This window comes from Tenebrio molitor, chromosome 7, assembly GCF_963966145.1.
Source record: "Tenebrio molitor chromosome 7, icTenMoli1.1, whole genome shotgun sequence".
NCBI lineage: Eukaryota > Metazoa > Arthropoda > Insecta > Coleoptera > Tenebrionidae > Tenebrio > Tenebrio molitor.
The window spans coordinates 7,591,150-7,607,132 of record NC_091052.1 but is presented as its reverse complement, the minus strand read 5'-3'; the positions used below and the strand labels follow the sequence as shown (position 1 = coordinate 7,607,132).

General features: G+C 32.0%; 2 protein-coding genes across 3 annotated transcripts in view; one reads left to right on the top strand and one right to left on the bottom strand.

Moving 5' to 3' along the window:
- Positions 1 to 2,639: 2,639 nt before the first annotated feature.
- LOC138135376 (turripeptide Lol9.1-like) lies at positions 2,640 to 8,099 on the bottom strand. The gene is made up of 5 exons (XM_069054093.1): positions 7,941 to 8,099; positions 7,392 to 7,580; positions 4,074 to 6,843; positions 2,927 to 3,097; positions 2,640 to 2,871 (listed from the first exon to the last, which is right to left on the bottom strand). The coding sequence occupies exons 1-3, from the start codon at positions 8,014 to 8,016 to the stop codon at positions 6,785 to 6,787; spliced, it is 324 nt and encodes a 107-aa protein (XP_068910194.1). The 5' UTR covers positions 8,017 to 8,099; the 3' UTR covers positions 2,640 to 2,871; positions 2,927 to 3,097; positions 4,074 to 6,784.
- A 6,909-nt stretch (positions 8,100 to 15,008) lies between these two features.
- LOC138135373 (hormone receptor 4-like) overlaps positions 15,009 to 15,983 on the top strand; it is a 31,422-nt gene continuing 30,447 nt past the window's right edge. The window contains exons 1-3 of one of the 2 annotated variants that reach the window (XM_069054084.1): positions 15,009 to 15,269; positions 15,329 to 15,522; positions 15,604 to 15,686. The gene's annotated coding sequence lies outside the window, so the exon portion shown is untranslated. Of the gene's footprint in view, positions 15,523 to 15,603; positions 15,687 to 15,983 lie in introns of both variants that reach the window. The other variant, XM_069054087.1, reaches the window with a different exon arrangement.

Here is a 15,983-nt window from a genome sequence, read left to right as displayed (position 1 = left end):
GGGATTACCACTCCAAAGCGTATCTAAATATTTTTCATGATTTCCCCGACATAAAATTACAAGAAATCAGGGCTTGATAAGGAAACTCATACATAATAATAGTTTTATCTTTATTAAACTTATGTGTATCAATCATTAATTATAATACATATCAACAAATTAAAATAAAACGTAAAGTATCTTTTGCGTAGATATTAAATATGTATATGAACAGGCACGTACACAAAATAAGATTTTGAAAATAAATTCTCTTAGTAAATATGTGTAGGTATACCAGAAATGAACAAATTTAGTGGATATTTTTTATGTACCTATACATAATATCTTATTGCATAAAAAGTTCAAAATTATCAATGTATGTACCTACATATACCGGGTGTTATGGAAGTCCACGTAATAAATTTAACCACCAATAGGATTCGTTAAAATAAATATTTTTTTTATTTATCATTTTTCCGCAAATTCTTCAAAACAGACTTAAAATTAAATATAATTTGAACCCTAAAATTCATACCCGTTCATGTGTTTACACATCCATTGATAACTAAACACGAAAAAAAAATACTCGATTAAAATATTCGAATGAAAAACTGTAAAAACTGTTAGCATTACAACAGCGGTCGTTCTTTCTTCAAAAAAACTGTAAAGTTTCTATCGCACAAAAACATTTTCACTCACTCTTTCAATTGTTGATTATCCTAATAGCGACGTGTCATATTATGAGTTAGAAAAATGTAAAAATAAATATTCGATTAAAAAAGATCAATATGTTTATTTTAAAGAATTCAATTCGTTATTAAATGTATTACGTGGACGTCCATAACACCCGGTATGTAGATATTTCTTTACTGTAATCCACAAATGCAGATTTCAAAGTTAAGCTTTGTATTGTTGGTTGCCTAGATAACACCTCCCCTTTGCATTTTTATTATGAATATTGTTCATTTTTATTTTTCCTATTTATCAAACACACTTTAAGTTAAATGAACAATTATTTAATGAAATTTGAACTTTAGAGAACGAGAGGAAAACCCGTAAAGTACTCTACCGCTAAAACGGCTGCTTATTTTATTTGGGAAATACCGCACAATCACTCGTGAATTGTAGCTAATAATTTCCATCAAGATTTACACACCTGACTACCCACAACGTAAAAATGCGCCTGTCTTTCTACGGGGAATACCCTTCAATAGCTTGTTATAACTGTATTTTGGCAATGTCACGGCCTCTAAAGACTCGACCGACCAGTATTTATAGACACGCTAATAAATGTAGAAGTAGAAAGTTGTGTCAGATTACTTTATAGTCACACATTTTTGCAAGTACTTTGTTTAATACTAATTTAGATTCTTAAAATAGAGTCGTCTTAACTCGATTAGAAAAATTGAAAGTTAGAGGAGTTGTATTCGCCCAAAATTCCTATTTCACGAAACATATTAATAAATACATATTTCTACAACTATTACAGTAGACAATTTTGCATATGAGCATAATGTACCTAAATTGCAGAGATTTCTTGAACCCCGCTTTTGTTTTGTTCTTTAATCAGATTTCCAATTTACAACGATCATATTTTGAATCTGTTTAACGTAAATTTGTTTCACTTCTTACTCTTTCATACTTGCTCGTAATATGAGAAATGAGATTTATTTCATTTTGTTGCAAGTTACAATGTATAATTAATAATTATATATTATATACAAAAAGGGAACACGGTATCGAAGGACGATTTATTTCATTATTACGAATATTTCTATCAAATAACAAAAAATCCTTTGAAAGCAATATTGTTTATATTTTAATTTATCTTCAATTAGCACACCCACTTTTTACACAACACCTAAGTCGCTTTCTTAGTAGGTGAGACGCCGTATTATTAATAATATTTTTCGGTGTTGCACACGAAATAATGATTTATTTATTTCCACTCGAGAAATTATGATTTTCAAATAATTGAACAAATAAGTCAACAAAAAATAATTCGCTCATTTACCAAGTTAGTGTAAACACATTTTGTAAATGTAATAAACGATTTATGTTTTCAAATGAACTGACTTTTAGTGTGAACAAATCAACAAACCATTCAAAAACAGAAAAGTTAAATAATAGTAAACAATGTGTATGTTAATATTAAAAAATTAACATTAAGAAATAATTAAATAAATAAAAAATCTTCAATGAATCTACCGAAAATCATTAAATATGTATACATTTTTTTCTTAATTATTTTTGCTGTTACCACAGGCACACAATTTTTTAAAGTACATACTTATTATTTTGTAAGTCGATAATACCTATCCAATTAAAAGTAAGTCAAATATGTAAATAATATTTTTCTACGAGAGAGAAATAATTCACGTATTAACAGTTTTTGAGATAGAAAAGACCGATATTTACTGGAAAAAAAGCAAAAGGAAGAAAAATGTCTACAGGGGAGAAACAAAAAATTAAATATATATGTACAAAGCCTTATTTACGTGTTTCACTGAAACCAACAAATATTTTTTCAACACGATTGTTTTTTATCTTTTACTAAGAATCTTACAAATTCCTGTAAATAATTCAGATTTGTTCACCACTTTTGTTCTACAGCTGCAACGTTTCAAAAACTGAACGCTGCTTAATAAAGAAACCTGCAATACGGGTATATAACTAGTTTATTTTTTCCATAGTCAAATTCAATTTAGAAAAAATGCAAAATCATTTTCTATTCTAAAACATTTTCTATACTACAAAAAATCGTATACAATAATAATTTTCAACAACAATACTGAGTACTCATCCCTAATTCTAAAGACGTATAATATTAAAATAAGTTCTTAAGACGTTCCCGACGTTATCAGCATTCTCCAGGTTTGACTTCTGCAAAATCTGCAAAAAATCAAGATTGCAGCAATACGTAGAGTTTTCAGTAAAATCTGCTTACAAGTTCCGTACTGGCAATACGCTAAATCTGCCATGCACCTATTTTCAAACGTTCTGGGCATCCCTGTATCGTCTATTCCACACACAGGTCCAGAGTCCAGATCGCACCCTTGCCCCAAGCAGGCTGGCATGAGCGCATTGTGAGGGGGGGCAGCGTCGACTAATATTAACCCTACAACAAACAAAAATAAATGCAATCGAGTTAAGGTTACTCAAAAATTGCAAATTGTTGTGACTTAGATAACGTTGCATCGTCACACATGCTGAAATCGTTCTATTTATGTACTCACAGAATAACGAAATTATTATTATTATGTGTAACTTGTACATTTTCGTTACAATACAAAATATTATACACACTTTGAAAACAAAGTTAATAACAATCACGTTCTTTGCTAATTTTGAAACACAATCTTAGCGATGACCTTGTAATAAGTATATCTAAAAGGGCAATAATTTGTCTACATTTAAACAGATATCAAAATCACTAGTCATACTTCTACAACGTGAAAAAGTAAAAATAGCACTGATAAAAAAAGATTAATTATGCAAAATCGTGCTCAATTTTGTTATAAATTTATAATCTAAATGTAAAGGAAGTGAGGAACTATTCTGAAAAACTGTTCAAAGTGAACTACATCCGAGATAAAATTCTGTAATCGAAATTTATTATGACATTATTTATAGCTTCCTTTTCACTGACGTTAAAGACATCTACTGCATGATAATTTTTATTTATTTCAGTCTTTCTTTTATCTTAAACTAACGTTTCGAATCTGTAACTATCTTGGGTCAATAAAAAACAAGTGGAAAAGTTTCAGTTTAAAATGAAAACAAGCTCAGATTTTCGAAAAGTCTTGACTGAGTTAAGGTGGCATTAATCATTTGCTCGAAAGTCTATCACTATTTGTGCACGAAATCCGCACTGTGAGAAGATTCCTGTAGCACTGTACATTTTTACAAAAATAAAATTGGTTGTAAATTTTTAAAAAAAGTACCAAAAATTTACCAATAGGAACGAAAAAAATTCAATTTAAATGTGGCAAAATAAATTCATTATTAATTAATGAAGGGACATTAAAATGACCGATAGGAATTTGGGAGTTAATATTTGAAAAAGCAAAAATATAAATAAAAACAGGACTTACCCAAAACAAAATAGAAGGCGTAGTGTTTATGCTTCATATCCAGTTATCAAACCGAACAAGATATCAGATATTTATTGAAAATATTTCCGGTGGAAATGTCACGTGGCTTGTGAGGACGAAATTATAAAACAAATCAATTTAACCGAATGAATATTGTAACCACTGATGTTCTTCGGAATAAATCATTGACGTAACATTGTGAATCAGATCAAGGATGGTCTTAATCAAAATGGTTAAGAATGACTGTCAAGACTATTAAACATGTACTAATAATTATTCACTCTGATAAACTGATATATTCGACGAGTTCGATTTCAACTTATTTTTAGAATGTGATTTAATGGTTGACGATTTTTAATTTGGATTTATTTTATTACCAGATTTTATTACCACCAATTATTTTTTTTAGATTATTCATCGACACGACACAATTTACGAAATAAATTACTGACGCATCAGTAGAATTCACTATCCAAGAAACACACAATCGACTAATTGACAGAGATTGTCTACTACTAAATTCAAGTTTTTAAAAACCGGGTAGCTGAAAAATCTCCCAGTAATACGTGGTGTCCTCGTAAGTCGCTCTCTCATTGGTTAAGTAAAAATAGGCGACAGTGAATCCACCAATCGCGGTAGCGGGCAGCGTGATGTGCAGGAAGTGTGCTGCATCGGCTTCTTTTTTGAAAAACGCTCGGTTAACAGATTTTCTAAATCAATAGATAAATTGATACTGCATAAATGTCGCAAACTTCCTATTCTTCAGTACTTATTATGTACCTACAGCTGCAAAATAAATAATTTTAAAGAATCATCCTGTACACTCGTATGGTGACAGGTTTTGGCTGCGCAAGATTGCTTTCAATTTCTTTCGGCTTGTTTGTCGAATTATTTTCAGCCCAAAACTGACGTAAGTTTTACTCTAGATGTCGGTAAACAATTTTTTAACCTTCATGACAAATTGCATTCACGATAATTGTTATTAATCAAACTTTTTGTTTTTCTTTAATATTCCTTATTTCTTCCACTTATAAACAATGCTGGTACGCTTTATCGATAATTTCAAAGAATTCGCGAAAAGATAGTAGAAACTTTCGCCCAATTACGTTGAATGTCAATCAAATTTTAATTGATTGCGGAACGGCGCCATTCAATTTTATTTTTAGGATGTGAAATTGATGTTGCCATGATTAAAGACTAAACATGTGAAAATGCAAAGCCGGACTACCAAAAGCATCCAAGTTCAAAGATTACAAAACATTCGTCTTTGATTAATGTCATTTTTGACATTTGTTATTAATGCGACTAAAACGATGGATTAAGCTCAGACTTGATTTAGAGAGGTCATGACATGCGATTTCAAACTGTTCTGTCTTCTGGCTGGATATTCACTTGGATACCGATTTGACGTGATGGTTGTACAAGTTTTTTTTTACCATTTTAAACAAATCATTTGAATTCAAATGCTAAATTCTACAAAGAGTTGCAGCCGAATTGCATATTTTCACTGCAACAAATTGACATATAAATTGGAGTCAAACGTATATTAATTCATTTCGACATACCATATTTACTTTGGTACTTGAAGATTTTTTATAGCAATTAAATAGTTTTAAATTAGACTGATATTTGTGTTGGACAATCAAACACTTGTCATTCATTTGAAATAAAAAGTCAATTGTTAACAAGTCACAAATATAAATAGTAGAGGACGAGAAAGGACAGAATTTTGCGCTAAGAAATAATTACCATATTAATTTTTAAAAATTATGAAAGAGAACCGTTAGCACAACAATGATAGCAATACAGATATTTTTAAAGTTTTTCCTAGAACAAAAAACCAAAGAAATGACTTCACTAATGTTATCTAAGATTTGACTCATAATTATATTCATAGAATTAACAATATGATGTTTCCTATTTTTTCATTGACCACTGTATAAGTATGTTAAAAACTGAAGATAAATTAAAAAAGAAGTGTTTTAGATGGAGAGGACTAATAATTGATTAAACAATTAAAGAAAAAAAAGTAAATTACTGCTGAAGCAAGGACAAATTTAAAATTGCATTGTAACTTTTCCAAAATTTCCATCAACCAGTATTTGAACTTATTACTTCATTCCGTGACAGTAAATATTTTATCATCACATCCTTGGTATGCCACACATCACGCATTTTTCATACTAAAGACAACAGTCATTATCACAAGTTTAATAATTTCTCGATAATCAGTAAATTACAAGAACAGTCTCATTCATAAGTAGAGCAAATGCATAATTAATGCGAACTAATACAGCATATGTGCATAAAGGTCAAAGGAGCGGAAATGTTTTAAAATCGCAGGAAAGGAGACATTTAACCCAAAAAACTCAAAGGGGCAAGCTTTAAAGAATAAATAAAACGCAAACATTTTCGATCAATTTTTTTTATAAAAATCTCTCAGCAGCGTTACGAAATCCTCCTAAATTCTAGATACAACATAAATTCCACACATCAAATAAATTGCATAAATAGAGATTACAACATTTATTTCGTCTTTTTGAAAAAATTGTACTCAATTCTTGTCGATATTTATAAAGTATACAAAATATTTATATATTTAGTAGCGATTTAAATGTGAAACAATGCGATATATGAGTTGCACATAAGAAAGTTACAAATCTTCTAATGGTTGCTATTTTGAGAGTATTGTCTGTTCTCGGAACGATTAATTAAGATAAGCGAACTCCTCCACCACCTGGGCATTCTCCCTTGCTTTGAACCTTCAGATCTGCAAAAAAACATCAGTTGCAAAAAATGTAATCAATCGAAGTAAATCATTATCTGTTGACTACTTTTATTATTATTATTCTTAAATAATATTTCAGATGTCAACACACTATTTTAAGAATTATTGTTACAGAAAACAACGATGTTTTTGTATCTTGCTTGCTTAGGAGCAGAAGTAGAAAAAATTTCCTGGTAAGACAGACAACGCGACTAGGCTTTCAAAGTTCTTATCTGCTATCAACGAGGATCCTCCGCGAAGAATAATAAAGCAGACGTTGGACCTTGTTGGCCTCAGTTATTACGTTTAGTTAGCTCCACAGCGTAGAATGTGATAATTGCAGGAAACAGTTAACACGGAGCTTTATTATGGTTGGTCATATGTTTCTGTGGGACTAAATGCGAAATGAGTTGGTCGCCCTTGATTGTTTGATGTATGCAGTGGCGATTTAAATTGAAATTGCTTATTTTAGTCCGGTTGAAGACACCGCGAGATACGATAAATAAATTTAATCGAGTTCAATTTCAAATACGATAAGAAAGAGTAATTACTGTTTCCTGTTTCGCAATTGTAGTTCGACAGGACACATTCGTTGCCGAAAGATTTGTTCTTTCCAGTGCCATCTCCTGCACACACTGGCTGGTAATCAGTGGCGCACACTTCCAGACATGGTTTCTTCTTGAGAGCGGCCTTTGTCGATCCTTTCGCCGGTTTGCCGTACGTGGTGGCTACCACGGCAACTGAAATCAGGGTCAACATTACTATCCATCACGCTAAAAGTGATTATTATTGCGAACTTGCATTAATTTATTCACTGCGACTGTTATCATTACCCACTAACACACCGATTGGTTTTTTTCTTATCTACACATTGCCAAATTTGTTTACGAATTTAAATTACGTCCCAATAATTTTCGAGAAAGCTCACGATTTTGTAACTCGTTTTTATTTATTGACAAATTATCAAAACAAATAAATTGATTGATACTGAAAACAAATTATTCTGGTTTTAAAGTTATCGCTAATAAAGTGGAAAAATTGGGTGTGACATTTTAACGTAATCAACGAACTGATTATGCAACAGAAAAGCTTGAACTTACCGATCAAAACCAAACATACGACGGTAAACTTCATGGCAGCTTCGTTAAAATTGCACTTGTTGAACCTGTCTGCCATTTATGTACTGCCCCCACTTCAACACCTTAATTTTGCATGCAAGATGAATAAAGACTGATTTGATCAGGAATTTAAATAAATCTGTTAATTACTGTGTGAACAATAATAGTGTCGGTGACATGGCGTAAATAATTAACTTCCATTGAAATCCGAAATTAGCAAATTTTGCGTGTTTATCAACCCATTATTTGGGGTCCATTGTGTTCAAAATTCCTTGAAGCTATATTTGTGTCACCACAAATACAATAATAAAATTATTTGAGGTGTTAGATACGTATGAAAATTGAAACAAGAGCAATTTTATTTTAACGCGTAGCACTCTGGAAGTTGTTCGCACTTTATAAATAAAATTATATCATACACGAATCTAGTTAAAAGATGAGATTTGGTAATGCTTCGGTTATTTTTATTTCGACATGACCTCGAAATTTTCCTCTGACCTTCGATGAAAGAATCAGACTTATTCTTCAGATATACTCTTCGAAGCGAACTTTGACTCCATTACAGAAATTGTCGTCGTTAATTCGTTCTCAGTACAGCGGAGAAAAAAGTCGTTGGTAAATTTTGTATTGGATAGATTACTTTTATTTGTTTTTCTGTTTATCTCCTCTCTTGGTAGACAAGAAGTCTACGAAAATTCGTAATTCAAGTTGGTGGTGCATACAGGAACAGGAAAATACGCAGTTGTTTGTTTGGTAAAATTTTATTAAAAAAAAAACTACAAATCTTTGCGGATATCAAAAAGGTTATCGAATTTGTTAAAACCTTGTTAAACGTTTCATTTTTTCCTTAATGATTATCCCAGAAATTAATGTAGGATTTATCTAAGACGGTGTGATAATACCTAATTAGTACCTAAGTACATTAATTTAAGATTAATAATGAAACAAGTGTTATTATGGATATAATGAAACTTTTTCCTTCAGGAACAAATAATAGTCGAAATTTAATCAAAATGTGTTTATTTATTATAAAATTGAATAAAAAATAAAATGAAATGCCGTTTGAATGTGATTCGCATAATGCAGAATACAACAAATACAATGATTTGACAACACAACGAAGCGTCTTTTTATAATAAGAAAGCATTGTTATCATCGCAGGGAGTACTTTTGCATCCAATTTTTGACGTTTTGAATTTGTGTTTTTGTACCACTCGGTTCACCATTTTATGTTCACAATTCACATCAAACTTCTGTTGCAACACTGTCATCATTTGAATTTTTGTACTGACTGTTTTCTTTTGATTGTATCACTTAACATATAGAAATTATAAATTATTACTAATAATTATTTATTGATAATAATAAACGATTCCCTGTTACCCACCAAACTACTTTAATTTCTAACCTAACCTCAAAACTTTTTTGTTGATCCATTAGTTTGAGCATTTATTTGTCTTTTGCCCTTCTAATTTCACTACAAATTTCTCAATTTGGATTTGGAGTTGTCCTTAATCCTCCTTTTAGTTTAAAGTTTCCACCTTTTTGTATGTTGAATTGTTCGTTCAAAAAACGCATCTGCAGAACATTTTTATTTTCAATTTTCTTTCCAACGGTAGTTCTTCTCGCCTATTTTCTTCTTCAGTTTACGCTCCAATAACATGTTCTAAATCTTATTATTTAAATCTTTCACCATTTAATGACGAATCGATGTACCTACTATTACTCCTCTCCATTTACATACTTTCCTTCTTTTCGTCATACTCTTTTGGTGTAACATTATCTATTGATTGATTATTTTATCTGGGACAAAGAACCATGCTTCATTTTGTACTTGGCCTGACCCCAGAAATTTTTCCTTTTAACTTGATAATCTATTTTCAACCTTCTCCTCTGCCATTTGTTACATTTTTTAGCCAAGAATGTTCTTTCCCAATCCACATCACATAAAACAGGTTTTTTACTGAATAATTTTTTCAAGAATACTTGAACGTCAAATGAATTACCTCTTTTTATTAGTTCTTTTTACAGTTACAACAACAGTATAGTTTAGTTTCATAAAGATCTATAGGAAAAAAAAAACTACTACATATGTTCTAAGGCATTTTATTTTTACTCTTCCAACTTCTATAAACAATAATTTAGCTTTGTAGGTTTTTAGGTGCTTCTTCTAAAATTGATAAATTAATACAAACATGTTGTTAAAAATTTATCTGCAATTAATTAAAAAACAGCAGCTGTACTTTGTAATGATATTAATTTGATTAATCATGAACCTACAACAGAATGAGCTAATGATGCAGTGCTACAGGATCTGATCATCGCAGGCCACCAGCATTTACGTAAGTTGCCGGCTATTGTTACAGGTCGTGTAATTTTAACAAATAGGCGAGATGAGACCGCAGCACATCATTCAAGAGAGGATATTGAACTGCCTATGCGCAAGGATTACACTTGACACATTAATCAACAGCTCGGGGTTCGATAAACGCAGAAGAATAAAAATAGTTTCAAGTCTTGAAGGAACAACAAGACGGAACAAAACTTCACCGACTGTGGACAAAGTTTCATTATAAAAATATTTGTTTAAATCTCGATCTCCGCTTAAATGTTTAAAAACAGGGCTAGACAGAATATGACGACCACAGGACTTTTACAAGAACAGCAATAACAGAGAAAATTGTAAAGTTGACAAACATGAATGAGAATAGATATTCTGCAGTTCACTTGTTAAAAATCAATGAAAACGATATGCAACAAACATTATGAGATCTTGTATTTTATACGCTATACATCCAGATAATGTAAGAGTAGAAAATAGAAATGTAAGCAACCTTACTAGCACAGCTGTACTCAAGTGTAATCTAGGTAAAGTGCTGTGTGTTGTTATAATAATTAAAAAATCCATACAAAAGATTATCAAAATTAATGTGCGGTAAGTTGTTGGGCTAAGAAGTATAAAAGTAAAAGTGTATGTCAAATGAAAATGGATTATTATTTATTTATGGAGTGTTCTGTGCTCAATACTAAATGACATAATTTTAAAAATAAATTTAAAATAATTTTGTGCATTGTACCTAATTATGTATTGTATGTATGTATGTATATATTTTTAAAAGTAGCGATTTTTTTTTAACTCTGTCGCAAGTCCATCATCATAAATCGGTCTATCCTATGAATCAGACAAATAATTTTGATGTAGTCAAGTTTCAAAAAACGTGCAATTACATAAGAGTTAAATCTTATCAAAGGAAAGACAGTGAATCATCTTCAAAATGGCATGAACGAGGGTGTCCTTGTATTCGTTCTTGTTGTAAACAGATAAACTGTTTCAATAGCGATTTTTCAACATTTTAAAGCCAGTAAGATATTACGCACTTTGAAATATTATTCACAAGCTTACAGTCCCTGCTAGCTGTGCGACAGATATTTGTACAATGTTAAATAAATAATATTTACGAATATGTAGTCCTAAAAAGTTATACTTATTGTGTCGCCCAAAAACTTCCACACTTTTTCATTTCTTTATTGCTAATTTATGAATTTTAGGAAGGGGAATAATGAAAAGAGACAACAAATAATTTTTATTTAGTCACAAAATTCATTGTTCTCCACCGGAACAGCCAAACAATTGTCGCAACATTGAGTTCGAAGGAATTTCTAAATATTGTCCACAAAGATAAATTTCGTAATCGATCAAGTTCAATGACTCAAGTGAGATCGTTGCTGTTTAAATATTTTTTTTCAAATAGTGCAGTAAATCACAGCATTCAGTTAATCTTCAGTACCTAGATTCCAGAGCTTCGGTATTTTAGTTTATGTGGAAGTCTGTTCATTTGCACTATTTAAAGCTCAATTTTTTGTTTGTGCGTGAAAATGCGTGCCTACACGATTTATGCGAAGCCAAATTTAAACTATAAAGGAAGCAATGAGTACTATGTATTTTTTTTTTAGTAAATTAAATTAATAATTAATAATAATTTGTAATTAGAGGGTTAATTAATTTATCTTTAGAGGTGGTTCTAAAATTTTCTTATTTATTCAACAGCTCGTGCAAAATACATAATATGTTACTTTCACCTAAAAAAAAGCAACAATAACAACTCTCCGCTAAAATTACGTAAGCACAGAATTTTTCGATCATCTTCGACTGGTAACAATAAAGCTATGATTGTTATCAAAAGGTAGGTGAATAAACTTTACATAAGACTTATCACCGGAGTAAAATTTATCAATAGACTAAATCCTTTCGATTCACAATGGAGCATATTCATAGCGTCTACAAAACTAACAAAGATAAAATGATGTATACAATATTTACTAATTACCACGTACGCAGAAAAATGTAATCGCGTAAATCTGATTATTTTTTTGGGGACGTCCAGCTTTAATTTTATTATAAAAGTGATTTCGGGGAAGACCATATGTGCGAGGTGCCAGATTTGATAGAACGAACACCTAAATTTAACATTTTTTATTAACAGAGTCCTATGATATGAAAAGTGTAGGTACAGTTCGATTTTTTTTTAGATCTGAGTAATTAAAAGGGATTTTATTTTTGTCGTGTTGAATTACTGTAAAATTCAATTTTTTTTATGTTAATGTCAAAAAAATTAAAAAAAAAAGTATAATACATACATATAGGAACAAGATTTCTTGCAAAATTAATATGTACAGCCTGACTTTGCGAGAGTTAACCTAGGTACAGTACATTTTTTGACAAACTTAATTACACAAGGGGATAGGAAAATAAGAGAAAATAGCATCGTTGTGATCTTATGAAAGCTTAAATCACAACAAATAAAAATACCAGTGACCAAAAAAAGTACTATAGGGACATAATCTTTTATTAACTTTGTTACACCTTTTCTCCATTTTAAATATTTATCTTCTTATTTTTATTTTAAACAAAAGAAAATTGGTCGAAATAAAAATTAATTTTGAAGGATTCATCTATACCACTATTTCAAGTGAATCCAAAAATTTTGAGTAAGTGTCAAAAATTCGATTTCCACGTTCAGACAAAACAAAATAAGATTTAGCTTTTAATTCACTTACGTAAATGTTTAGAAACATGTAAATAGCGCATTTTTAAATATGTAATACGGTGCGATCAATTAAAAAATAAATCAAGTCAGTGTGTTACCTATGGCAACCCATGCTATAGCAGAGGCTCCAAAGCAAACTCGATTTATTTTTTAAATGACCGCTCGGTACATATATGCATTAGATATCTGGAAATATATATATTTTTTTAAATAATTGTATGTACTCTTGTAAAACGAATTGTTGTGTGGCCCAAAACAGTGGCGCAACTGGAGGAGGGCGAAGCAGTCACTTTCGATTGCAAGACACACTGTCTCTTGCTAGTTCTGTTTTGATAAAAAAAAAATAACCAAAGAATAAGTAAATATAAAAAAATAACATTTGTTTTTAAAGAATGTAATAGTTATTTACGAACCAAGTGCGGGAAGACGATGTTCCCGCATGAGCGTATTTTTTAAAGCACGAGCGAAGAAGGAGCGAGTGCCTTTAATTATTACGCGAATGAACGGACGATGTCTTCACGCAAGTGGTTCGTACAATATTTTTTGTACGAAAATTAAATTAAAATTTTTTGTTTTACTACATTAAACATAAACGAACATAAAACCAAGTAGGCAATGATCTTTGGTTATTGGAAACAATTGCTTCACTTGATATTTCAATTTTTGCAATCATTTGTGAATTTTGTAGGAACAATTTTCAACGATTATAAATCTTTCCGTAATTTTTTAATCGAGGAAAACCCAGGGAAGTTGTATTTTATGAACTAAATGTTATTATGTATTATCAAGACAGATTTTTTTTTGAATGCCTCAAAGGGCCAGTGTTTTTTGCAATTTTTACATTCGAGCCGACCGGGAAGCACTCGTTTCGGGGCGAGTGTTGGATGTTGGAAGCGTTGCTTTCAAGGCTATGAGTACAAAAAAATATTACATAATTATAAAAAAAATATATTTATTTTTATATACATATGTATATTGTTTGTATAGTACTGACAAAAATGATATTTTCTAAAATTTTTGGCAATGACAGTTTTGAACACTTGTCAAAAGCAAACGCGGTATTAACCGCTAAGCTACGCCACTGAAAATCATACATCGAATACATGAATACACTTATCATTCGATACGGATATGTTACATGTCTGTGCACGACCAAGACAAGAAACAGCAGATATATTACAATATTATATACCTAATTTTATTATTATTAATTATTACCTTTCCCGCAACGTTGCATAATAAGTGACCGACTAGACTTGAATATATTTAGTTTCTTTCACCACGTAATTAGCTATACACGTCTCGGTCCTTCACATTGTCCTTCTAATTCTAAGTCGCACGTAAAAGATAATGTTGGAAAGATATGTTCTCGGAACGAAACAGAAATCTGTAAACTTTTAAATTACTTAATGGAAAAGTTTGTTTCGTTTATTGTTTTAAATCTATTGTTTATACAAATAAAAAATAGCAAAAGACAAACCAAAGTTTTATCGATCTGCTTGGAAACCTGTTGAAAACGATCGGGTGATATGAGCGCTTCTGAATATGTAATTATGAATAATTTTCGGAAAGGAAAAAAAATCTCGAAAAATCTGCAGGATTTCCGTCGAATTGGTTGCCTATCCAAATGAACTAGTGTATGTACACGAACGATCTCTCTCTCGCTTGACCTACTTTTTGCTGGCTTGCAATTTAAATATATTTACAGTAGTAATTACACAAGTAGTTATAATCGTGGAGAGTCGAACAAAACCGATTGCGCCTCCTTCGACGGCAACGTTTGTTGTATCCGAAGCGTATGTTTTCCCGAAATCAAAATAAATACGTACTTCGGCACAAGATGTTTACGTAAACCGCTGGCGCACGAAGCAGCGTTTATCGACCTTACCGTGCGAGATTACAAAACGACTTCCCAGCATGCGCAATGTGGACCTCTCTTGTAATTCATTAAACCTCGGCCGGATTTATTGTTGATTTAAAGTTTTTCAGCAACAACCATCGAAGGGTGTCGAATCGATAGACGGCCAAATCGGCCCGGCGGCTTCCGGGATAGCGAAAAAAGGGCAAATCGAGGGGGCCGCGGCCGGGGTTCCTTCCGGGTAGAGCAGCCCTACCTGGTGGTTCCTCCACCTTCGGGTATTTGTCATGTGGAAGCGGAAACAAGATGCAGTAAGCGCGCGGCGAAATTCTCGTGTGCCCCCACCACCAGTGTGTAAGCCACAGGTCATTCAACCCGCGCAGTCCCGGCGAACACAGCAGCAATGTACTCACCGTTTCTCGTACATGGTGTCCTTAATTCATGGTACTTATTTCATATTTCAGATTCTTTCTTAAACAAAGTTGTAAGTTGGTAAAGCGCAATTCTAACCTCGGCACCCACAAAAGAAAAAGTGAGAATCGAGTGACAGGCCAGGCGACTTGATGTAATTGTTTATAGTGATCAAGTGTAACAGTGATAACGTTAAGTTGAGGCGAGCTTTCCCTTTCGAGATGGAACTTTCCGAGTTGAACCTGAGGTAAATACCCCTCGGGGGTCTTGCCCCCTTTCGAACCGGGCGCAACAGTGGTGCGGTCATTTTCTCTTTCTGTTGTTGCAGAACTGTTTAAGAAAGGGGCCATGAGGGACACCGACTCTAGCCTTAGTTGAGCTAAAAAGAGAAACTAGAGTGCCGAAAAAAATGTAAGTCGATTTTGGTGGATTTTGAGTGTTGCGTGTGGAAAAAGTTTGCCAACGTTGTACGAACCAAGCGAGTAACATAAGCATCATTTTTCAGTCGATTGTGTTTGAGCTTTCAAAGGTCATCAACCTCGCTTAATGTAGGTCAGTAATGGTGGGCGTCTACACGACTTGCGCAGTAAATTCAAAATGAGCAAATGTCATTGCAATCGTGTGGAACTTCTAATTTTGTTATTACACTTTTTAATTGATTATGGCCGAGTCCACGGGACCAGCAGCTCTCGCACGTCTTGCGTAACT

Bases quoted from the DNA above. Each gene is read 5' to 3' on its own strand.
- LOC138135376 (XM_069054093.1), bottom strand. From the start codon at position 8,016: ATGGCAGACAGGTTCAACAAGTGCAATTTTAACGAAGCTGCCATGAAG. The intron at 7,581-7,940 runs GTAAGTTCAAGC...CCCTGATTTCAG, and splicing joins CGTATGTTTGGTTTTGATCG to TTGCCGTGGTAGCCACCACG. The intron at 6,844-7,391 runs GTAATTACTCTT...GTTTTTTTGCAG, and splicing joins CAATTGCGAAACAGGAAACA to ATCTGAAGGTTCAAAGCAAG.